The following is a 25,606-nucleotide window of genomic DNA, read 5'->3' as shown; positions in this document are numbered from 1 at the left end:
GAATACCCACCTCATAGGATTATGGTGATGATTAAATTGGTTAATACCTGTGAAGTGCTTAGAGCATACAAGCACTGTGTATCTTAAATGTTTTAAAAATTGAGAGGTTCAGGGCAGTTTTTTTTTTTTTTTACTCCTCTGGGCCCATTTTTGCCTCTCAAATGTAAGCCTGTCCAGTGCCAAAAGCTGTCCAGTGTCATCGTTGCGTTGACTCTGAAGGAACTCTTTAAACAGAGCCTCCGTCACTGATCCTTGTGCTTTACCTGGACATTTCATGGTCTTTGTAATCCTGCTTAATCTGTGGCTGCTAAAACACAGCAGATAAACCACCTAGGAGCTCAACCGCCTATAGTCCTTGGATCAGGAGACCGTGACACACATCTTACCTGAAGAAACTAAAAAGTTGTGGTGTAGCCAGTTACTTTTTACCTCCAAATGATAGTAATTGCTCCAAATCCTCAGAGAAACCATTTAAGTTGTGAAGTGTTGCTTCCGAGGGGAAGGGAAAGATAGGAAAAGAACAGGTGAAGCGGCACCCGGTGCTGTTTGGAAGCAGGTGTTGCACTGTGCAGAAATGGAAGTGAGGATCTGGAATCTTAGGTTCTTCCCAAAAGTGGAGCCTCACGGATAGCAGGCTCTGGAGAAGGGCTTTCATTTCCAGTTCTTCAGTTTCCTTGGCGAGGAGGTGAAAGGGAAACACAGGAATATCATCGTATGCTCTTTTCCCATTCTATTCATTTAACTCTTGTTTTAAAAACTGTTTTGAGTTTATCATAAAACCTTAAAAAACATTTGTCACTTTTATTTTCTATTTCTAAGTGTTTTTCTTCCATACAGGAACTTTGCATTGATGGCGACTAATTTGTGTGTTTTTCTTTTTTTTCTTTTTTTCTTTTTGCATGCTGTCCCCTGTGTTGGAACTCTCAATAGAGAGTAAGTTGGTTCAATATTTGTTGGAAACCTAACTTTACTGCATGACTGTGAAATTAACCCTTTTTCTCTATTTTCTCTCCTGAAGAGCTCATGCAGTGTTGGACCCTTTGCAATCCACGAAATGCTATTTGCAGTTATGCAAACTGTCATTCTGTTTGGAGATGTGCTTTTTAATCTACTAATTAATCTAATTTGATTATGTTCTTCTGTTCTGTATTTGATGACTGGCACACCTAAGATACAAGTGAGTTTAGGAAAAGTCTGCCTTAACTGTAGTTGCCCAAAAATGTAATTGTTTTCCCAAAAATTATAATGCTGAGATATGTAAGGTTATAAATTGATTCGATTGAATAATATGTGTACTGAATTTTTAAAAAATCATTCCTAAGTTTCACAATTACTAAAAATATAGCCCCTGCTTTTCCATGTGAACTTTCTAATTTACTGTTAGTAGCATTCCATAAAAGCAAACAGAAGATTATGGAACAGTGATTCTTTTTTTAAATGTTTTATTTGTTTATTTATTTATTTTTATTTGAAAGGCAGAGACACAGAAACAGAGAGAGAGAGAGACAAAGATCTTTCATCCTCTGTTTTCATTCTCCAAATGCCTGCAATAGCCAGGCCTGGACCAGGCGGAAACCAGCAGCCCAGAATTTCATTCAGGTTTCCCACGTGGGTGGCCGGGACCCAGGTACTGAACCATCACCTGCTGCTTCCCAGGGTATGCATTAGCAGGAAGCTAGATTTGACACACAGGGCACCCAGGAGATAAACCAGGCACTCCTGTGTGGATTGGATGCATCCCAAACAACTTAACCCACTGTGGTGATTCTTTTTTATTTGATGTTTTTGAGATTGATTTATTTATTTGAAAGGCAGAGTGACAGCTAAAATTCTTAGATCCACTGGCATCCCGTGCACCCCCGCCACTGGCCAAAATGTCCAGGGCTGGTCTAGCCCCAAAGCCAGGAACCCAGAACTCTGTTCTGTGTCTCCCAGATGGGTAGCTGGGACCCAGGTACTTGGTGCATTAGCAAGGAGCTAGATCAGAAACAGAACAGTCAAGGCTCGAACCAGTGCTCTGACATGGGATACCCACCTCGCAAGCAGCATCTTAACCTGCTGCACCCTGACACCAGCCCCTGTGGTGATGTTTAACTTGTCTTAAGCAATACAATATTTGTCCCTAGATTTATATTAGCATAGCCACTCCCAGTTTTCTCCTTTAATCATAAGTGAGGAAATAAGAAAATAACTAACATCTGACAGGAGCTGTTTGTGATAAGGCAGTCAAGTGAGAAAATTTGCATAGAATTTCCAACACATTTGGTGATACGTATATATATATATGTGTGTGTGTATATATATATATATAGTTACATGTATATGATCATTTAGCAGGTACTGTTGGTAGGATGTAAGTACTTTTGAAAATTGTTAGTACAGTCCTATATGTCAATCATGTCTAGATTTTTATTCAGATTCTATTTAACCAAAAGAAATTTCTACTTAAGACACTCAGAGAAGTGTTCTTGAAGGAGATAGCAGTTCAGATCTTAACAAAAACATGAGCTTTAGAAAAGTCAGCATGTGAAGAAAAGGCCTCCTAAAAGCTAGTATGAGGTCAGAAAAAGAAGTGGGAGATGCCAGAAAGTTTGTTGGGAAGAAAAAGAAGTTGATCTTGGCTAGAATGATGTGAAAGTCTTTATGTCTTTATCCTCAGAGCAGAAAGAGCTGACTGTCAGTTACAGGGATGTTTTACTTAAGGGAAAATCCTTATAATTATTCAACAACTTTTTACTGGGTCCTTAGCCTGTGATAACTTTGAACTTGATTCTAGTTGGTGATACAAGGTAGCTAGTGTCACTATGGTTTATGCATTGGAAAAGATCCATTGTTATTATCTAAAGCTGTCCAAGAAGCTTCTTGACTAAGACTTCAGAGGAATCACATACTGTATATAAGTGATCTGGGGGGGAGGAGGTAGAAAATCAGGGATAAAAGGTTTATGTTGCCAAATAGTGCAACATCAGTTAGGAGAGTAGAACTTTATCTAAGTGATCGGGATGTCCTAAAGACAGTGAAGGGATGTGGAAGGATTTTGTTTTTGTTCAAAAGAAACAATCAATCAATAATCTAATGGTGAGAGAGAAGTGTGAATTGGCAGACTCAGCTGCAGGCCAAATCTGCCCAGTTACTTTTTTTATTTTTTTTTTTTTCAAGAGTTACATTGGAACACAGCCATGCTCATTTGTTTACATAGTGTCTATGACTGTGCTACAGTAGCAGAATTGAGTAGTTGCAGTGGTGACTATATGGCTTGGAAAGCCTAGGATATTTACTTTTATAAGTTACCTTTGTGTAAATGATTTCCAGGCTCCTGGAAAATAAGTACAAAAGACTCTTGTATAAATGTTTAAATTTATAGAAGACTTGTATAAATCTAGACCTGAGATCAGTAAGGTTTGGTGCCTGCAACAATGGTGTGGCAGACAAATTTTAGAAGGATTCTAAAGCCTCACGTGATCTATCAGAGAAGCTTTGTCAAAAGGAGCTCAAACTTGTGGTAAGAGGAAAATCCAGATGAAGACATTTGAAGATGCAAATTAGAATTCCTAGCAGTAAGACAGAGGGGAAATGAGGAGAGCACTGTTAAGCCACAGAGTAGCCAAGCATACTGAATTTATGAAAAAAGCTATTAAACATCAAAATTGGAAAATAAATGGTGGGAGCAATAGGTTGGAAGCTTTAGAAGTGCCCGGGATGCTATCTTCTGCATCAGCAAGCAAAGGACTTAGGGAGAGAGTAAAAGAGTAAAGGTAATAGAGGCGATCATACTTTAGAGAGCAAGGGTGCAGAGTAGTTAGCTTAGCCTTAAAAAATAATAACATTGTCTCTGCCTTGGAGAATTGATTATTAGAAGAATAGGTATAAAGGAAATCTGATTGAGGGAAAAGGCAATGGAGGCTGACATGTTGAGTGACAGTAAAGTAGATGAAGTTAGATGGATAGAACACAACTGGCAACCAAGTGGTCTAGCTTTAAATCCTAATCCAGCCACTGGCTAGCTGGGAAATATTGAGCAAGCCATCTAATTAGCTAGCTTTCTGTTTACTTGTCCACAAAATGAGAGCATTGACTTAGTCATCTTAATGTCCATGTTGTGTAAAAGATTTTCTTTCTTTCTTTTTTTTTTTAATTTTTTTTTTATTTTTTTTTTTTTTGAACAGGCAGAGTTAGTGAGAGAAAGAGAAAGGTCTTCCTGTCTGTTGGTTCACCCCCCAAATGGCTGCCACAGCTGACACGCTGCATTGATCTAAAGCCAGGAGCCAGGTGCTTCCTCCTGGTCTCCCATGCGGGTGCAGGGCCCAAGCACCTGGGCCATCCTCCACTGCCTTCCCGGGCCACAGCAGAGAGCTGGACTAGAGGAGGAACAACCGGGACAGAATCTGGCGCCCCAACGAGGACTAGAACCCACAGGTGGAGGATTAACCAAGTGAGCCGCAGCACCGGCCATAAAATAGATTTTCTTTTTTTTTTTTAATAGATTTTCATATAGGGAAGTTCAAAATTGAAGTCTTCAGGATAATAGGCAAGAGTTGAAATAAGTATCCAAAGAGTAAGAGAGTGGCGTGCTGGTAAGCCAGTTTTGGAGACAGAAATCTCTGATCTGTAGTGTTTGCCAGTTTCTGAGATGTAAATACTCCTGCCGTGGCTGATTTTAAATCCACCAATGTGATCTGGCATTGCGGCATAGTGGGTGAAGCCACTGCCTGAGATGCTGGCATCCCATATGGGCACCAGTTTGTGTCCTGGCTGCTCCACTTCTGACCCAGCTCCCTGCTAATGGCCTGGGCAAATCAGTGGAAGATGGCCCAAGTGTTTGGGTTCCTGGCTCCTGGCTTTGTCTTGGCACAGCCCTGACAGTTGCAGCCATCTGGGGAATGAACTAGCTGATGGAAGATCTGTGTGTGTGTGTGTGTGTGTGTGTGTGTGTGTCTCTCTCTCTCTCTAACTCTGACTTTCAAAATGAATAAGTAAATCTTTTAAAAAATGCCACCAAATACCTCATAGCATTATTTTAATATTAATCAATTCTCGAGGCAGATGTAAGCTGACTCTGGTATACCTCTGTACAGATTTGCCAGGTAGCTGTGAGTACATGATTACATTGATCATTCATTCATTTTAGATAGGTCTAGTGAAGCTTCTTCATATTCTGGGCCAGGCCAAACAGTTTAAGTGAAGTCACCAACCATGGTTGAAATCTAAGGGAAGCCAAGTTTGATGGGAGCAGTTAGGATCAGGGTGGACCAGGATTCTGTATTGGTGACTAAGAGTATAATCAGTGTTGAAGCAATTACTGCCTAGGGACCAGAGAGTACTGGAAAGTTTAAAGTAGTCATAGTTTGTGCTTTGATGAATACAGAGCATCTTAAGCAGGTAGCTAAAATATGTATTTTAAACTCATATTCAAATGTTACAGCTTTGTTGTAATTCTAATAGAGAACCTTTCATTTCTAATATAAGAGAAAATATGGAGTTCATATATAACTGTATAAAGGAAATTTTAGAAATATACATTGAAAGCAAGCTCTTTTTTTAATTTGAAGACAAAGTGACAGAGAGACAAAGCAGAAACCTTCCATCCACTGGTTCATTATAAGTGCCCTGGACTAGGCCAAAGCCAGGAGCCAGGGAAGTGTCCACACATGTGGTAGGAACCCATGTACTTGAGCCATCTGTACTGCTTCCCAGAATTGCGAGCAGATCAGAAGTGCAGAGTAGCCTGGGTGCAAACCAGGCACCCCAGTGTAGAATGTGTGGAATCCCAAGGAGCAACTTAAACCATTGTGTCTCAGTGCCCTCCCAGAAAGCAAAGCTCTTAATTCTCAGATCAGCCTAGTCACTTTTTAGTAATCCTTGTAAAACCATAGTTTTTATCATCTGTTGTGACTGTAATTTTTCTGATAATGCAGCATGACTGGGGGTCTTTGAGAGTTTTCTCTTTGCCTATAAGTAAATTTTGCAGTATGGTTTTAAATTTCTTACAGAGATACAATGTTGTTGTATGTTATTTGTCATGAGTATTTTAATGAGCTGCATCACTTAGAATGTTAACTTCCCTTTACCCTTGAGAACTTTGCACCTTGTAAGAATTTTAGACTAGTACATTTATATTGGAGCCAAAAACAAAACTCATCAATAGAAATGAAGACTAATAGACTGCTATCTAGGACTTCTTGGAAATCACTAAAATTTAGATTCAGACTTTTATCCTGAATTTATTTTAGTGACAGTTCTACTTATTCCAGATCATGTACAGTTACTGGAAGGGAAAGAAGGACAGATGTTTAGTGCCGCAGATAGGCTGTTGCTGGAACCCCCACATCCCGTACTGCAGTGTCTGGTTCAAAGGCCAGCTGCTCTGCTCCCAGTCCAGCATTCTCCCAGTGCAGCCTGTGAGTCAGCAGGTGATGGCTCGAGTACGTGGGTCTGCAGCCCACCCTATTAAAGGGTCATCTGGGGGGCGAACCAGCACATGGAAGATCTTTGTCTGTCTGTCTGTCTCTGTCTCTCTGTCACTCTGTGTGTGTGAGTGTCTCTGCCTTTCAAATAAATTTTTTAAAAAAATTTAATTATTTTGGGGGCAGTTTTAATAAATGTATGTCTCATACCATAGAAGTTTGTGACACTTTCACTTTGATAAATCTGAGGATTCTGTAATTACTCCATTATGTTAGGTAAATTATACTTTAGGTTAGCTATCAGTAGTCATCCTAATTTACTCACTACCAGTCTCCCTGAGAATCCATTAAACCATTAAGAGTCCTTTTGCCTGCATTTCAAATAAAATGGATTTCAGTAGAACCAGTTTTGGCATTGTTGGTAACGTTAGGTGTGCCAGCCATTATGGCCGAAGTTTCTTTACCAAGTGATGCTGCATGGAATAGCTAATTGTCGAACGTCTGCAGAAGCTGGATGGCAGTTCAGATGTGCTCCTGCATCACAGAGCCAAGGCAAAGCAGGAAAGACTGTTTTTCCGCTTGGCTGCCAATCGCTGTGCCTCTGACTCCCGTACTCCTTTCTGTTTCATTTGGGATAGAGCAGAGAGGTCAATATTTCCTCCTTTTCTTCCCACCTTTCTCCTCTATCAACTGCAGGTGTTCAGCATGTTTTTGGAGACTCTAGTGGATTTCATACAAGTCCACAAGGATGATCTTCAAGATTGGTTATTTGTACTGCTGACACAGCTACTAAAAAAAATGGGTGCTGACTTGCTTGGGTCTGTTCAGGCAAAAGTCCAGAAAGCCCTTGATGTCACCAGGTAATATTTTCTTCATATGTTTCAAGTACACCCAAGAGTAATCAGGAATATTTAGTCTCTGAATTTTAGGAGTTCTGATTTCTTCCAAAGCAATTTGGACTGGAGGGGCTTTATTTAAAAATCATTAATTTTGCCAGTTCACATTGTATAATTAGTATAGCATTGTTCCTTAGATCAAACGCTATACTTTTATAAAAATTTTATTTATTGATATTGATTACTTAAGGTGATATTTTATCTTTGTTAAGATAGATCTGCAAGGTAAAGCCGAAGCTTTCATTTGATTTAATGTAAATGTATTTTCTAAGTTTTGAAAGATTTTTTAATATATTAAAATATTCAACCAATGATATAATTCTGCTTTCTGGTGTAGATTATTGAAGTGACCTATTTCAGGTAAGTATTTACTAAGTTGAAATGAGTCCAGAATTGAGATTTTAGGTGTGGGGAAACATCTGGAGAATGTTGAACTTTTTACTGTTATTCTGATAGAATCTATGGTGGAGGCAGGATAGGCTGTTATTTACGATCATGTTGCTTTTTAATCCTACACTGGATATGACTTTCAAATATTCTCATTCTGGGAGTGTGTCTGTTGTGCACTGTACCATGTAGGCTTCTTGACACACAGAATCTGCTTGGTGCATGCTTTTTTGGAGGACAGTTGTTTTTGTTAAGTTTTCAAAATGCTTAATGAGTTTATTTTTGCTTTGTTCTTATTTCAGAGAATCTTTTCCAAATGATCTTCAGTTTAATATTCTAATGAGATTTACAGTTGATCAGACCCAAACACCAAGCTTGAAGGTAAACATTTAAGGTCTTTTGAAGACATTGTAAGAATTGGAACATTGTATTAATAACATTGTATGGATTTTATTCCTTTCGCATGAAGAACTGTTGAATCAGTGGGTTTTGTTTTTATAAACTTTCAGACAGTCAAGCCAGCACTTCGGGACCAGCTTCACTCTTTTTGGAGCTCTAAGGTTTTTTGTTCTTGTTTTCATCTGCATCTTTTCTTAACTCTCTGCAGTTTTTCAGATAATGTTTGTATGCATCTCTATTCAACTACTAACCTTTGTAAACCCTTGAAGCATGCACCTATTTGATTTCCAGTGGCAGACTATCCTTTGGAGAAGCTAACTGGGGATCCACATGCAGGAGGTATCACAAGTGTGGCCATCTAACCCTAAGCTGGCAGCGCACGCTCGCTCTGTGGCGTCTCCTCTGATTTTATGTTTGTAATTTCCCAACCCTTTTTTTTTCTTTTTTTTTTAAAGTTTTATTAGTTTCAGTAGGTGTTTTGAATGAAATACCAGTTTTGCCTGTATTTTTTATTAGACAAAAAATTTTAAGCCTTATCTCAGTGTTATTCTCCAAATCACTTAACTGAAACATTAACTTTTTTCCTGATCATGTGATATTTCTGATGTGTGTATAAAATTTGGAATCAAGGTTAGCTTCTTCAATTATTTGCACACATTTTCCAGTTAATTTATGTTAACTAGGTGGATTCAACATGATTATTAAATTTATCACAAAAGAAAGAACAATTTAATGTAACAGAAAAACACCTGAATTTTTTACCAATGATGTTTTTTAGTGAACTTATGAAATGAGACTAAAGTCAGGGAAATAACAAGCATATGTGCTTTTATAAGCCTTGTATTTTGCTGCTGTGTTCTGCACGAGATACGTTTTCACAAGTATCCTGCCTGGGTTTCATTTCCCTGAAGTTCCTGAATGTGTTTGTCCCTCAGGATCATTGTTAAGGCTCCTTACCAAGGCTGACTGGCACTCGACACGGCATCCTCTCAGAGCCGCTCTGTGGAGGGGCTTTCATCTGCTCTGATTCTGAAAAGAGACCTGCAGAAGGAGAATAACTTACTGCATGTTACTGGGAAACATTGCTAGCTCATTTTCTGTCCAGTGCTTTGTACTAGGTATTCCTGGGAATGTAGAACTTACAATTTTATCATTGTTAACTATAAAACATGATAGACTACAAACTGTAATAGAGGCTATGGCATAAATACGTACAGCGATGTCCAAGAACTGTCGAAAATACATGTAGAGGTGGTTGATGGACCAGTGCAAGTGAAGGCCTAAACCGCCTGAGAAACGATAGAAGGGCTGAGATAGTCGCTGAAGACTTGGAGAGAATGACGATCAAAGATGAGAGCGGAGCGGGAAGCAGACAGGTGAAGTTAGACTCTTAGGGGGAACATCCTGGAGACGAGAACACAGACTTCCGTGGAAGTCTAACTCGCCTATGAATTTGTACTTTTTTTTTTTTTTAAGATTTATTTATTTACTTTGAAAGAGTTACACAGAGATAGGAGGAGAGGCAGAGAGAGAGAGGTCTTCCGTCCGCTGGTTCACTCCCTAGCTGGCTGCAACGGCCAGAGCTGTGCTGATCCAAAGCCAGGAGCCAGGAGCTTCTTCTGGGTCTCCCACGTGGGTGCAGGGGCCCAAGGACTTGGGCCATCTTCTACTGTTTTCCCAGGCCATAGCAGAGAGCTGGATGGGAAGTGAAGCAGCTGGGTCTTGAACCAATGCCCATATGGGATGCCGACACTGCAAGCGGCAGCTTTACCCACTACACCACAGCGCCAGCCCCTAAATTTGTACTTAACACAAGTACAGATATGGTAGCAAAGCCATAAGGAAAATAATTCTTCATTTCTTTACAGTATTAAGACATCAGGGAGCAAAAAAAAAAAAAGACATCAGGGAGAAGTTATTTTGGAACCATGCCCTTATGCTTCACTTAAAAAGTGATTTCCAAGTGGGTGACAGGATTAAATATATAAAAACTTAACAGGCTATAGAAACAATCTGAGAAAAATATCCAGAAAATAGATGGATATTTTTGAAAATAGATGGATGTTTGTATAAAATTTTACATCTTGTAGAGTGTTATGTGATTAAATGTCTCCCATCCAAGTACTAACCAGGCCCAACCCTGCTTAGCTTCCTAGATCAAACAAGATTGGGCACATTCAGGGTGGTATGGCCATAGATACGAATAAATGTCAAAAAGGAAACAATGGGTAAAGTACTGAAACAAAGTGATTTTATTTGAATTAGTAACACTTTTAAATAAATGATTTTTGTTGGCTGCCTTTTCTGGGTTCACAAATATGTTGAACAATTGCACATACTTCAGTAACTAAACTCTTTTTCCTTCTCTGAAACAATGCATGTTTGGATTACTAAAATTATAGACTACGTATAACCTTGTAAAATATCTTGCTGACATGTAAATGTTCAAATAATTATATGTGAATTCTGTCTCATAGTATAGTAAACTCACCTATTTTATGAAAACTTTGCATTAGTCTGTAAATTGCCAAGACACTGCATTAAGTTGAATCTCATGTAGTACAAATGAATATATTCAACTATTTTTTAAAAAATTTATTGATTTATTTATTTGAAAGGCAGAGATGTATGCAGATATAAAGGCAGAGAGAATGGGAGCGAGATGGCTGCAGTGGCCGTGGTGGGCCATGCTGAAGCCAGGAGCCAGGAGATTCTCCTGGGTCACCCACACGGGTGCAGGGCCAAAGACTTGGGCCATCAGTTTTTGTTTTATTTTTTTAGATTTATTTTATTTATTTGAAGAGTTATAGAGAGAGGGAGAGAAAGAGAGAGAGAGGTCTTCCATCTGGTTCACTCCCCAAGCTGAGCTGATCCGAAGCCAGGAATCAGGAGCTTCTTGCAGGGAGCAGGGGCCCAAGGATTTGGGTCGTCCTCCGCTGCTTTCCCAGGCACATGAAGAGGGAGCTGAATCGGAAGTGGAGCAGCCAGGAGTTGAACTGGTGCCCCTGTGGGATGCTGGTGCCGCAAGCCTGGGCTTTAACCTGCTGCACCACAGCGCCGGCCCCTACTTGGGCCATCCTCCACTGCTTTCCCAGGTGCAAGAGCAGGAAGCTGATGGGAAGTAAAGCAGCCAGGACTCAAACTGGCACCGTTATGAAATGCTGGCACTGCAGGTAGAGGCTAACCTTCTACGCCACAGTACCAGCCCCTGTATTTAACTGTTAATAGTGACATTAAAAACTAAACACACTGATCTTCGTTTTCTGATTTAGTACACTCATCTTCAGCTATTCACGCTGATAGAAAGTGACATAGCTTCAAAAATCCACAATATTATATGCTTCCATAACTTAGTTTGGCCTGCTATTGTAAAACTGACTAGAATATTCTTTCTCTGTCATTTTTGAGAGCTAATAAGTTAACTCTTGGTTTTTGCAATGTATTTATTTACAATTATAATTACTTTTTAATTGATAAGACTATATATTTAGAGTATGCAGCTTGATGTTTTCAAATATGTATATGTATTACCTCACTTACCATTCTTTGTGGTGAGAATACTTAAAACACACTCTTAGCAATTTGCAAGTTTATAATATGTAAATTATTATAACTGTAGTCACCATGACACACAATAGATTTTTTTTAAAGATTTATTTTATTATTTATTTGAAAGTTAAGACTTACACAGAGAGAGAAGGAGAGGCAGAGAGAGAGGTGTTCCATCCACTGGTTCACACCCCAGTTGGCTGCAATGGCCAGAGCTGTGCTGATCCGAGGCCAGGAGCTTCTTCCAGTTCCCCAACGTGGGTGCAGGGACCCAAGGACTTGGGCCATCTTCCACTGCTTTCCCAGGCCATAGCAGAGAGCTGGATTGGAAGTGGAGCAGCCAGGACTCGAACCGGTGCCCATGTGGGATGCCGGCACTGCAGGCAAACGCTTTACCCGCTACAGCACAGCACTGGCCCCTAAGTCAAACATTTAAACCTTCTTTTATCTCAGTCAGCAAATCAAACCTACTACGTATTCAGCATATGCTGATGCAGAGACTGTGCACTCCCAGGTGCCTTGCCTCAAGTACAGAGCTCAAAGGATACAGTGTCGCACATATATAGGATGAATAATTCTAAAGGTATAGTGTATGGAATGAAGACTATACTTACTGTTTTTAGGATTTTTGCTAAAAAGTGGATTTTAAGTGTTCTTACATGCACATGTACAAAGGAATAAATATGGGAGGTGACGGATCTGTTAATTTGCTTGACAGCAGTAACCATTTCACTATGCATGTCAAAATTTCAGTTATACACCTTAGACATATACAATAAAAATTTTTAAGAAGAAAATCACTGACTGCTGGAGCCAGGTGGCCACATGGCCCAACCTCCGGTCTCAAGCCCCATCCCATCCTAAGTTTTGAAAGGACCTGCTCCTGAACACGTGGCGCGCGCGCGCTCTCACTCTCCTTCTCCCTCTTTTCCTTCTTCGCCCTTTCCCTCCAGTCTGTCGGGTTTCCCCCAACAAACTCTTTCCATTAAAAAAAAAAATCACTGAGTAGATTTTATGTGTTCTTACCACAAAAAAAGTGTGTGAGATAATACAACTCCATGTGTTAATTAATTAGCTTGATTTATCCATTCCACAGTATGTATATATATATATATTTTTTTTTGACAGGCAGAGTGGACAGTGAGAGAGAGAGACAGAGAGAAAGGTCTTCCTTTGCCGTTGGTTCACCCTCCAATGGCCGCCGCGGCCGGAGCGCTGCGGCCGGCGCACCGCGCTGATCCGATGGCAGGAGCCAGGAGCCAGGTGCTTTTCCTGGTCTCCCATGGGGTGCAGGGCCCAAGCACCTGGGCCATCCTCCACTGCACTCCCTGGCCACAGCAGAGGGCTGGCCTGGAAGAGGGGCAACCGGGACAGAATCCGGCGCCCCGACCGGGACTAGAACCCGGTGTGCCGGCGCCGCAAGGCGGAGGATTAGCCTAGTGAGCCGCGGCGCCGGCCCATTCCACAGTATGTCTATATTTTAAAACAAGTTTTATACCCTAAATATATACAGTTATTTGTCAATTGAAATCAATTGAAAGAATAAATTATTTTTTAAAAACCAAAGTATGCAGAAGTCTGGGAGGACCATTATTTAGAAATCCTAGGATGTTGTAATTGTACAGTGATTCTCTGCCCTTTTTCTGCCCCAGCAAACCTGTGGAAGGGCTGTCATTTAACAGTCGTTATAAGAATAAAAATGGTTGGGGCTGGCGCTGTGGCGCAGCGGATTAATGTCCTGGCCTAAAGCGCTGGCATCCCATATGGGAGCCAGTTCTGGTCCCAGCTGCTCCTCTTCCAATCCAGTTCTCTGCTATGGCCTGGGAAAGCAGTAGAAGATGGCCCAAGTCCTTGGGCCTCTGCACCCACATGGGAGACACAGAAGAAGCTCCTGGCTTCAGATTGGCACAGCTCTGGCCAGGCGTTGTGGCCAGTTGGGGAGTGAACCATCGCATGGAAGACCTTTCTCTCTCTCTGCCTCTCTTCTCTCTGTGTAACTCTCTGACTTTTGAATGAATAAATAAGTAAAATCTTAAAAAAAAAAAAAAAAAAAGGAAGAAGAAAAATGGCTGAGTCTAGAAAGAAGCATGTGTGCTTTGGAAATAGCCCCTCCTGCTGATTTTGAGGCCTATATTCTACCACTTACTTACCTTCCATGCACCCTCTTTGTCAAGAATTACTGGGAGGATAGTGCGGCTTTTTAAACCCACATGAAACTTTTTTATATAAATAAATTCTAAATGTAGATCTATTATACAACATGGTTCATTATATCTTAACCTATGTTTGATCGAAAACTCTGTGTTGCCCACTTTATCAACTTGATCTACCAGTCCTTATTTCCACAATACTTTGGTTTGTTTTCCATAAAAATGAAATTATGCTGACTTAATACTGACTGTTCAGGGATTGGCACTGTGGTGCAGTGGGCTAAGCCTCCGCCTGTGGTTCCAGCATCCCATATGGGCACCAGTTCAAGTCCTGGCTGCTCCTCTTCTGATCCAGCTCTCTCCTCTGGCCTGGGAAAATAGTAGAAGATGGCCCAAGTGCTTGGCCCCCTGCACTCACGTGGGAGACTTGGAAGAAGCTCCTGGCTCCTGGCTCCGGGTTAGCTTAGCTCTGGCCATTGCAGCCAAATGGGGGGTGAATCAGCAGATGGAAGACCTTTCTCTCTGTCTGTGTGTCTCTCTCTCTGTAGCTCTGCCTCTCAAATAAATAAATAAAGTCTTTACGAAAAAAAAAAAAAAGAGTAACTTCATGAGGTGAGCTAAGAGTCAGCTGTAAATTCTGAAGGCAGATTCAAGAAGTTGGTAATCTTGTCAAGAGAGTCTTCAGCAGTTCAAACTCAGGGAGTGAAGCGCCTGGGACAAAAAAGTTCTGGCACTTGGGAAAAACAAGTCTTCCCTACTGTCACTGTTCTTGTACCTCTGGTAGGTAAGTGGTTGTATAATTTCTTTTCTGTTCATTTTCTTTTTGTCAAAATACAATCACTTGAATACCTCTGATGTGTTTTTCCATGTCTGCAATGACCATCTCCCGTCCTCTCTCCTTGTGCTCACCTCTGCAGGTAAAGGTTGCTATCCTTAAATACATAGAAACTCTAGCCAAACAGATGGATCCAGGAGATTTTATAAATTCCAGTGAAACTCGCCTGGCAGTGTCTCGAGTCATCACTTGGACAACAGAACCCAAAAGTTCTGATGTTCGGAAGGTGTGTTTTAATATAAGGTTTAAAAGATGAGTGGGGGGAGGGAAGCAGTAGTTTTGGATTGCCAGTGAGGGAAGTTGAACCTTACAAGATGTTACCAGTTAGCAGTGATTTCTGAGAGCTTTATTTTATCATTTTTAAATTACTTAAAATTTTAGCCAATAATATAAACATAATTTTTAGTTAGAATCAAAAATATCCGTCTTTGCTCTAGTCCTCCCAAGTTATAATCTTCTAACCATTCAAAAATATTCCAACTAATTTTCGTTGCATTTACCTGTGAGTTTCAGATAAGAAGAGCTTATCCCATGTCTTGATTTGTCAGTTTTAGGCATTGTTTACTATCTGTTGATAAGTGTTAGCATTATGTATGTCTACCTGCCTTCATAGGCAAGGACTTAGCTTTTCCACACATTTCCTCTTCTTTTCCTGTATCCTCCCCCATGGTCGTCACAATATTTACCAGTCAGTTATTGGTAGTCATTTGACTCTGCAGGTGTTGCCTCCTATACCAGTGAGTTGTTTCTACCTCTTTCTGATACAAACTTCATTTGTCCCGGAGTTAATGATTTGCCTTGGTTTTCATTTGTTTGAATTTTTTCATTGTTTTTTAAAAGTATCTCAACATGTTCAACGTCTCTGCCACATGCCCACGGCAGATAGTTCCATGTGCTCAAACACACAGCTCACTGGTTTTCTGGAGCTTTGCTTCCTGGACCCCGCGCTCTTCTCCAGTGTGGACATGTGTCTCCCGAAGCCTGCTGCACAAATACCTTGTATTCAGAGTTCTCCTGAGATGACTCCCGCTCACCCCTAATTACTCATTCTTGCATCCTCCAGCTGCTTCCACTCAGTGTCCTCCCGTGTTGACTGCAGAGGAGTACTCAGCAGGCAGCTTATTTTGTGATTCTGTTCTAATGATAAACACTGGATGCAGCAAGAGCAGAAAGGGCATTTTTCTCAAGTGAACATGGAACATTCTGCCTGCTAGGCCAAGAAACGAGCATCCATAGATTAAAATGTTAGAATAACACAAAGTGTGTTCTCTTACCACAGTGGACTGGAAGCTGTGTTCTGCATTGTCTAAATTGCAGTTGCAGTTGATTATTTTAGAAGAAGAAATTTGCTTTCTTAAATGATCTGAGTAAACTTTATCTTGTTCCGTTTCTTAAAAAACATTGGATTACTTTAGCTTTACATTGTAGAGTGCTACAGCAGCTTGGGAGAAGATGAGATATTACTGGTAAATCTAAGAATTGCGTATTGAGAAGGTGGAAGTTGACTGTTAAACGCCTGGATGAGCTTTGCAAAGCAGTCCTTTCTCCTCGCACTCGTTTATTAGGAAAACTAGAGTAGTGGTATATATTGACAGAGTGACCCTGGAGCTGTCTGGTTGATTTTTGCCACTGTCAGATCTTGTGATAATTTTCATATTCCTTTCTTGAAGAAATAAATGCAAGTCACGTAATTTTAAGCCTTCCAACAAAGTTCAAAATCAAGTGAGTTCATCCTCCTTTCTCCTGGGAAAGGTGGCCAGACCTTGTGCTTTGAAACAGGAAAAGCAAGGACATAATCCAGATCGCGAGTCAGTGAGAGAAGAAAGTGGTTTCCTTTGAGTAACCAAAGTGTGTTTATTTACTACTTGCACGCTTTTGTTTTCCAGGCAGCGCAGTCAGTGCTGATTTCTTTATTTGAACTCAATACTCCAGAGTTTACAATGTTATTAGGAGCTTTACCAAAAACTTTTCAGGATGGTGCTACCAAGCTTCTCCATAACCACCTTCGAAACACCGGCAACGGAACCCAGGTATTTCTCACGTTCCTGACTGCCATGTGGCGCCATCACTGGTTGAACAGTGGTCCTTGCCTTCACATGGAGTAAGCCTGATCCTAGTGTATGCTTTTGGTACTTGCCTCTGGTGGCCTTCCCTGAGCAGATGCAGGTGCAGTCTTGGAAGAGCATGGAGCCCCTGTTGTAGTTTCTGTAACTGGGGGCCAAATGTGAGCGACTTCAGGGGAAGGCAGCAGCTTTGGAAGCCGTCAGCGTTAGGACATGCTCATTAGAGGAACCAATCCTTATTTGAGATCTAAGAAAGATGCTCTATTCCAGGATAAACAAATAAGGTTCAAAGATGGTAGTAATTTAAAAATATGTTCACATTTAATGATTACAGGCTTATCAATACCTATGTGCTTAGATATGTAAGATTTGGGGGTTTTGTGTGTGTGTGTTTCTTTTTTTTTTTTTTTTTTTTTTTTAAGATCTATCAATTTACTTGAAAGAGTTACAGAGAGAGAGATCCTCCATCTGCTGGTTCACTCCTCAGATGGCCACAGTAGCCAAGGTTGGGCCAGGCCAAAGCCAGGAGCTAGGAACTTCTTCTGGGTCTCCCACATGGGTACAGGGGCCTAAGGACTCTGGCCATCCTCTGCTGCCCAGGCCTTCAGCAGGAAGCTGGATTGGAAGTGGAACAGCCAGGACATGAACTCGTGTCTATATGGGATGCCGGCACTGCAGATGATGGCTTTAACCAACTACACCACAGCTCCGGCCCCACGATTTTGTTTTGAAGAAATAAGATCTGAGTAATGAAACATTGCATTGCTGTTTTTATATATGTATATACATACAGGAGTATTAAATAAATTATTAAAGCCACATAATATGCCTAAAGAGTTGGATCTTAAGTTTGTTTTTTTAAGAGGGGAGAGGTGGAGAAAGAAGAATCTGTGTCCACTGGTTCGTTCCCCAAATGACAACAACAGTGAGGGCTGGGCCAAGCCAGGAACCTGGAACTCCATCCAGGTCTCCCATGCTGGGGACAGGGTCCTAAGTACTTAGGACATCATTTGCTACCTTTCCAAGTATATTAGCAGAAAATAGAAGTGAAGTACCCGTGATTTGAACCCATGCTTCGTTATGGAATGCTGGCATCACAGCCGTATTGCTGTGCCATAGCTGGCTCCCATTCGAAGTTTGGAAAAGAAAGAGATTTTTGATGACAGATAAAGGAGAGGGTAGATGTAGTGATGGCAGGCTTAAGGTAAACTCTGAAGGCTAAAAGTGAATCTGAGAACAATTCCTGTGAACCAAAGTCAGTTATATATATTTTTTAAAAGATTTATTTATTTATTTGAAAGAGTTACACAGAGAGAGGAGAGACAGAGAGAGAGAGAGAGAGAGAGGTCTTCCATCTGATGGTTCACTCCCCAATTGGTTGTGACGGCTGGAGCTGCGCTAATCTGAAGCCAGGAGCCAGGAGCTTCTTCTGGGTCTCCCACTTGGGTGCAGGGGCCCAGGCACTTGAACCATCTTCTAGTGCTTTCCCAGGCCATTACAGAGAGCTGGATCGGAAGAGGAGCAGCCGGGACTCGAACCAGCGCCCATATGGGATGCCGGCGCTTTAGGCCAGGTCGTTAACCCACTGCACCACAGCACCGGCCCCAGTTATATTTTTTAAAGGAGAGCAGATTATTTCATTATATCATAAGAGATGGACAAACTAATAAAATGACAAGGGGACAGGTATTTGATGTAGCAGTTAAAACACCACTTGGGACTTGCATGTCCAATATAAGAGAGCCTGGGTTCAAGTCTAGCTCTGCTTCTGATTCTCGTTTCCTGCTAATGTACACTCTGGGGGCAGCAGGTGGTGGGTGAAGTACTTGGATCCCTGCCCCCATGTGGAAAACCTAGATTAAGTTCCTGGCTTCTGGCTTCAGCCTGACCCAGCTCTGTCTGGCTTTTGGGGATTGTACCAGTAGATGAGGGAGATCTCAGTCTATCAATCATTCTCTCTCTGCCTTTCAAATAAATTTTAAAAATTAGAAAATAGAAAAAATAACAATATGGCCAGATTTTACTCTTCTCTCTTGGTGTCTGTGAAAGTCATTTGTGGAGCAAACTCGAAGAGGAATAAAATTTATGCATTCATAATAGTTGGAAGAGGCAGTGGGCTTAGAACTGTAAGCTGCTATAAAATATTAGTTTAAAGTCATGCTAGGGCGATGAGGAAAAGGGTGTTGATAATATTTGAGAATAAGAAAAAGACTGAAGAATTAGATTTCTGGTACTGGCGCTGTGAAATAGCTGGTGAAGCCACTGGCTGCTCCACTTCCAATCCAGCTCCTAGCTAATGTGCCTGGGAAAGCAGGGGAAGAAGGCCCAAGTCCTTTCGGACCTGTACCCGTGTGGGAGACCAGGAGGAAGCTCCTGGCTCCTGGCTTCTGATCTCGGCCCAGCTCCAGCTGTTTAGGCCATTTGGGGAATGAACCAGGGGGTGAAAGAGATCTCTCTCTTGCTGCCTCTGCCCCTGCCTTTCTGTGACTCTGCCTTTTAAATAAATAAATAAGTCTAAAAAAAAAAGAATAATTAAATTTCTGAATGGGACATAGTGCATAAATGTTTAAAGTACTACTCTGTAAGCATCATTCCTTCATATGGTTCAAACCCCATGATTATATGGCTTTTTTTTTTTTTTAAATATTGATTTGTTTGAAAGGCAGAGTTACAGAGAGGCAGAGAGAGAGACAGAGAAAGGTCCCATCCGCTGGTAGCCACACTTGCCAGAACTGGACCAGTCAGGAGCCTGGAGCTTCTTCCAGGTCTCCCAACTGGGTGCAGGGGCTCAAGCACTTGGTCCATCTTCCACTGTTTTCCCAGGCCATAGCAGAGAGCTGGATTGGAAGTGGAGCAGCCAGGACAAGAACCAGCACCCATATGAGATGCCGGCGCTGCAGGCAAAGGCTTTACCCGCTACGCCACAGTGCCAGCCCCTAAATAAATCTTTAAAAAAAAAAAATAGAACCTTTCAGTTGAACTCACTTGCCATGGTTAATGTTAATTTGACTCACTCCATTAGAATTCCATGGGGAGTCCTTTGACGAGACCAACACCGCGCTCACCAGCCAACTGGTCCAGTCCTCTTACTTCTCCTACCAATACATCACAGAATACTTTATCTCCAAGGTAATAAAAGATAATTTTCCATAGTGATTTGTATGTGAAAATTACCATTCTTAAAAAAGCAGATGTTAATACAAGAGAACTTCGAAAAGTTGGTAGAAATTAAAAGATAAGTTTACTTTGGTGCAAAGAATTTTTGAAACCGGTGGCTCATTTTCTATAAACACATTTTCAGCAAACTTTCTGAGGACCAACCCCAGATTGATCTCCACTTGACATGAAAGGTCTTAGAAAAATTGGAAACTTGGCGAATTTAAAAAAAATTATAATTTTTTTAGAAGCTAACTGTTTCAGTGATAATAATATGTTGGATGTGGAACTTTTTTATACATAAAAAAGCCTGATATAGCTTTTATAAGTTAAATAGTATACTTAATACTGTTACATTAAATAGTATACTTAAGTTTTTCAGAGATGCTATATAAATCAAGTAAATTATAAATTGTATCTTTAGTTGTATTATTCTAAGTAAAACTTATAAAGTTGATCTTAATGATCGATATTTAGATCTAATAGTGACCAACCACTTCTAACAGTAGAACAAAATAAGCTTAGAGGAGGATTAAATACAGAGTGATGTGTAATGGCCTTATATACGCTTCAAAGGAAAAATGGGACTCAAAGATTGGTTCTTAATATAAAACGTGTGTAATTTTCACACACTTTTGCAATGAAATTTGTACGTGGCCTATATTTCAGATGCTCTTGACTTGTTTATAGACTAATATTTCTCCTGTTATCTTGGCCTTTTGAAAATAGTTTGAATAGTAGCTTCTATTTAATTATCAGCTTGCTTTTTATTATTAGCCATATCATACTTCATTTGGATTAATAACATTATAAGATTCTGCATGGAAGAAAGGTACTATAAGATATAAAAATCTATTGCAAACTCATTTATGGCCTATTTTTTCCATATTATGCATATTTAGATGACTCAATTCTAGGCTCAACTGAATTTCAGAATTTGATTATAGAATCCATGTCAGTAACATTTATATTCAGTGGTAAGAATCTACCTTATTAGGAATCTATGTAAAATACGCGTATCTTCTTGAAGCAGCATTGTTATGAATTAATCACCAGAATTTTCAAATGTTCTGTATAAGGCCACATGGAAAATATCTCGGGCTTTTTGAGCCCTGTGGTCTTTATAACCACTACTCAGATCTGTTATTGTAGTATGAAAACAGCCACAGGCAATACCTAAATAAATAAGCATGACTGTCCAATAAAATTTTATTTCTATACATTGAAATTTGAATTTTACATAATTTCAGATGTCACAAAATACTCACTTGATCTTTTTTACCATTTAAAAATGTAAAAAAATATTTTTAGTTTTGAAGCCATTCATAGTTTATTGACCTCTGGTTAATTAAACATTTTTGAAGAAAGGCAAGCCAGTTGTTAAAGGCTGTGCATGCTCGAGTCATTGCAAGCACCCTTGGTGAGAGGATGTTGAGAGCAGGGGACATGCACCGTAGCCATTTATAGCTATCATGTTTAGTTTCCCTAGTTGTGGTTTGGGAAATAAACATTCTCTAACCCTGTCTATCTTATATAATCTTTAAAGAAGTCTTTATTTTAAAATTATACATAAAGAAAAGTTAATGTTGTCCTTTTCATAGTGCATTTGATTATGACACAGAAAATATGAACTCTGAAGATATTTACAGCTCTCTTCGAGGTGTCACTGAAGCAATACAGAATTTTAGCTTCCGTAGTCAAGAAGATATGAATGAGCCACTGAAAAGGGATTCTAAAAGAGAGGATGGTGACTCAGTGAGTATTCAGTGTTCTTACATCACAGGCTGTTTCATTTGCCACTAAAAATATGACTTTTAAACTTTGCTTTCTGTCACTTTTAAATAATTTTTCCTGAATCCTTCTACACATATTTACTGAGTGTCACATGGCACACACCACATGGCAAGGCATTGTCTTTGGTGTTAAATTTACAAGTCAAAGTTGGTGCTCTCAGATTCCTTGTAGATTGTCTCATAGAGGTGATTGCATGGAGATTTAGTTAGAATGTACATTAGAGGAAGGTGAGTCTGTTTCCAATTCTGTGACAAAGGAAGGCCTCTCCGAGCAGGTAACGTTGCGCGGAGACCTAACTGAAGCAACAGAAACTCTGCAGGAGAATTCCATGAAAGATGCAGCAATGCGAAGACGCTTGGATGGGAGCAGACTTTGTATAGTTCAAGACTAGGAAGAAAGTATAGTTGGAGCATTACCCAAGAAAGGTAGAACATGGGCCAACCCATGTGAATCTTCTAAGACAAAAGAGGGAGTTTAGATGTTCCCCCTGTTAAGTGCAGTGATGGAGGGGTGCATCACCATTTCATGGGGCTCTAATGAAGACTGTTACAACCTGTCTTTCTGACATAGAGAGTGCTATTGTTCAGTTTACTGTTTGTTACTATGCACAGTGTAGTTGCTTTTCTACTTAGCGCTCAGACTTCTGGAGCCGGGCGATCCTGCCATTTCCTCTATAGTGTATTGCTTCCCAGCATGTGCAGAACTGTGCAACACTGGGGTGGGAGTTGTGGTGCAGCAGATCAAGCCACTGCTCAGGCCACCGCGTCCCTCGTCAGAGTGCTGGTTCAAGTCCCAGCTACTCCACCAGCAGTCCCGCTTTGTGCCACGCATCCAGGGGGCAGCAAATGATGACTCAGGTGCTAGAGCCCCTGCCCCCAAACAGGAGACCCACGTGGAGTTCTGGGGTCCTGGCTTCAGCTTGGCTGTTGCAGGCATTTGGGATATGAACAGTGTACGAAAGATATCTCTGTCTCTCTCACCCACTCACTCACTCTGCCTTTCAACTAGATGAAAATAAAGATTTTTTAAGACTGTTTTTCTCATTGTGGACCACTGTACTGCTGCAGCGCGTCTCCAAAGGGCCCCCTCCTGCCTTCCTGACTTTGCTGCTGCTTTCTCCCTGTGCACTTCTGGCAGGGCTGGGTCGTCGTGCACCTAGTCAGTGGGCTGCCAGAGAAAACCAGATTAGCACTCGTTTGAGGTTCCCTGCCTCAGAAGCTGAATGTGATAGCAATAGCAGGTTCATAAAAATCACTGCTTAATTGAGACTCAAGTTTTTGGGTTTTTTTTTTTTTTTTTTTTTAGATTTGCAGGATATGGGATATTGAAACTCCATCAGCATCCTTCCAAAAGTTGTCAAACTCATTAAACCTTTTTTTTAAGCAAGCCTTTTTGAATTTGATTTTCTTATATTTTTTGTTGACATACTGTCATTGTATAATTTACTGTCTTAATAATGGAATCTGGGGGCAAATGTTTAGCCTAGCATCCAAGGCACCTGTGTCTGAGTACCTCGGTTTGACTCCAGGTCCTGACTCCAGCTTCCTGCTGATGTAGGTGATGACTCAAGTCATTGAGTTTCTGCCTGGATAATATCCCCAGCTCTGCTTTGGCCCTGGTCATTGCAGGACCAGCAGAAGGGCTCTCTCAGGGCTGCTGCTGTGGCACAGCAGGTTAAGCTGCCACCTGTGATGCCGGCATCCCACATGAGTGCCGGTTCAAGTTCTGGGTGCTCCACTTCTGATCCAGCTCCTTGCTGATGCACCTGGGAAAGTAGCAGAAGATGGCCCAAGTGCCTGGGCCCATGCACCTGCATGGGGGAACTGGAAGAATTGCCTGGCTTCAGCCTGACACTGCCCCCAACCATTGGGGAATGAACCAGCAGATGGATGATATCTCTCTCTTTCTCCTTTTTTCTCTGTAACTCTTCCTTTCAAGTAAATGAGTCTTTAGAAGGAGGGGGGAATTTCCCCCCCCCCCTTTGCCTCTCTGCCTCTCAAATAAATAATTTCTTTTAATGAAACCTGACAACTTTTAGTTTCATATTGCTAATGAAAGTCCTTTTATGTCTCTAGCTGTCAGGGAGAAGCAATCCCTAATCACACTCGTTTATGCTGTTTGGTCAAGCCATGGCAAGGAAACCATGATATTCACTAGAGACAGCCTTCTTGTCTGATTGCTGCTTGCCCTCACAGCTGTGGGTTCTTTGTGTCTTCTACTATAAGCTTGGACATTTTGAATAGAGACTTTAACTGTCATGTTGATTGTCATTACTTAATTTTTTCAGCTAATCACTGCCACCTTTTCAAAAGATACCTTTTAAAAATAGGAAAGCTTGTTTTAGGATATTTGAAAATGAGTGAACTTGCTGTGCCTTCCCCTTCCCATCAATAGATGTGTGGTGGTCCTGGGATTGCTGACCCAAGAGCGGGAGGTGATGCTACTGACTCAAGCCAAACAGCTCTTGATAATAAAGCTTCGTTGCTCCACTCGATGCCTGCTCACTCCTCCCCGCGCTCTCGAGACTATAATCCATATAACTACTCAGATAGCATCAGTCCCTTCAACAAGTCTGCCCTCAAGGAAGCCATGTTTGACGATGATGCCGACCAGTTTCCTGATGGTATGTTCTGGGCCACACTGCTACTCTTGTGTTGGGAGGACTGGTAATCAATGAAGCAAAGAAACGGGTGCTCCTGTACTGAACTCCCTGAAAGGGGAAAGTCTTTGGGTGGGAATTTCTCCCTCTTCTAGGAGCTCATTTCTGGTTTGGGAGTTTTCTTCCCCACAGCGAGAAACAGGGCTGTTGAGATCCTACTCAAGAATCAAGAAGGTAGTAGTGACCTCCCAGAAACAGCGGTAGCTGATGAATGTAATTTATTTCTAGACACCATTCGTGCAGTCATTAATTTTTATGCCAGAGTGACAAAAGCCTTTGAAGAAATACCCATTCTTTATAATGCCCCTTTAAATATGAAGCCATACACTCTTAGGAACAAGATACAGCCATGGGCTGGGCTTGGTAACACAGCAGGTTAAGCCCCAGCTTGGGGCGTTTGCCTCCCCTATCAGTGCCAGTTCGAGTCTTGGCTGCTCTGCCTGTGACCCAGCTTCCTGCTGATGTATTCTGGGAGGCAGCAGATGATGGCTCAAGTGCTTAGGCCCCTGCCACCCACATGGGAGACCTGGAAGGAATTCTAGGAGCAAGGCTTCGGCCTGGCCCAGCCCTAGCTGTTGTCATTTGGGAAGTGAACCAGCAGATGGAAGATCTTTCTCTTTTTCTTTCTCTCAATCTCTCTCTCAATCTCTCTCTCTCTCTCTCTCTCTCTCTCTCTCTCTTTCTGCCTTTCAAATAGATGAAAATAAATGAATAAACAGTTAATTTTTTTAGAAAGGTACATTCAGGGGCCAAATGTGGCAAGAGAAATCATTAGTTGTCATTCACTTGGAATCAGATAAAATGGGCTTAGGTCTGAACTCTAATATACTTACTGTGTAACCTCGTAAGGTGGTTGACCTTGCTGATTCTCAGTTATTGTCTCTAAAAGAGGCAGGTGGTGACTGCACTACCCACTTCTGATCTCACTGTATAGTCGGGGACAATCAAATGATGGTAAACACTGCTGCCTGCAATACCAACATCCCCTATGGGTTGTTTGTGTCCCGGCTGCTCCACTTCTGATCCAGCTCCCTATTGAAGGCCTGGGAAAGCAGTGGATGATGGCCCAAGTGCTTGGGCCCCTGCTGTCCACGTGGGAGATCTGAAAGAGGCTTCTCTCTCTCTCTCCCCCTGCTTTTCAAATAAATAAATCTTTAAAAAAGAAAAAAAAGGATTATAGAAAGTGATGGTAAGAGGTGGCATTTGGCCCAGCAGTTAGCTGCAGGTGTAACGGTTGCACATCAGAGTGCCTGTGTTTGCTCCAGCTCCAGCTCTGCTTCCTGCTTCTTGAGGGGCAGCAGGTGGTGGCTCAGG

The 25,606-nt window shown here is 41.3% G+C and overlaps 1 protein-coding gene across 50 annotated transcripts in view; it reads left to right on the top strand.

The window, feature by feature from the left end:
* CLASP2 (cytoplasmic linker associated protein 2) overlaps positions 1–25,606 on the top strand; it is a 209,664-nt gene that overhangs the window by 159,670 nt on the left and 24,388 nt on the right. For 27 of the 50 annotated variants that reach the window (XM_051818556.2, XM_070072929.1, XM_051818560.2 and 24 more), the window contains 7 exons: positions 7,101–7,264; positions 7,990–8,068; positions 14,703–14,846; positions 16,507–16,650; positions 19,706–19,812; positions 21,441–21,594; positions 24,028–24,256. In XM_051818556.2, the coding sequence (XP_051674516.1) occupies positions 7,101–7,264; positions 7,990–8,068; positions 14,703–14,846; positions 16,507–16,650; positions 19,706–19,812; positions 21,441–21,594; positions 24,028–24,256 (1,021 nt within the window). Of the gene's footprint in view, positions 1–7,100; positions 7,265–7,989; positions 8,069–8,196; positions 8,248–14,702; positions 14,847–16,506; positions 16,651–19,705; positions 19,813–21,440; positions 21,595–24,027; positions 24,257–25,606 lie in introns of all 50 variants that reach the window. The other 23 variants (XM_051818552.2, XM_051818553.2, XM_051818548.2 and 20 more) reach the window with 2 other exon arrangements.

The sequence above is a fragment of the Oryctolagus cuniculus genome, chromosome 4, assembly GCF_964237555.1.
Source record: "Oryctolagus cuniculus chromosome 4, mOryCun1.1, whole genome shotgun sequence".
Lineage (NCBI taxonomy): Eukaryota > Metazoa > Chordata > Mammalia > Lagomorpha > Leporidae > Oryctolagus > Oryctolagus cuniculus.
The sequence above is the reverse complement of the archived record's forward strand: the minus strand, read 5'-3'. Positions and strand labels throughout refer to the sequence as shown.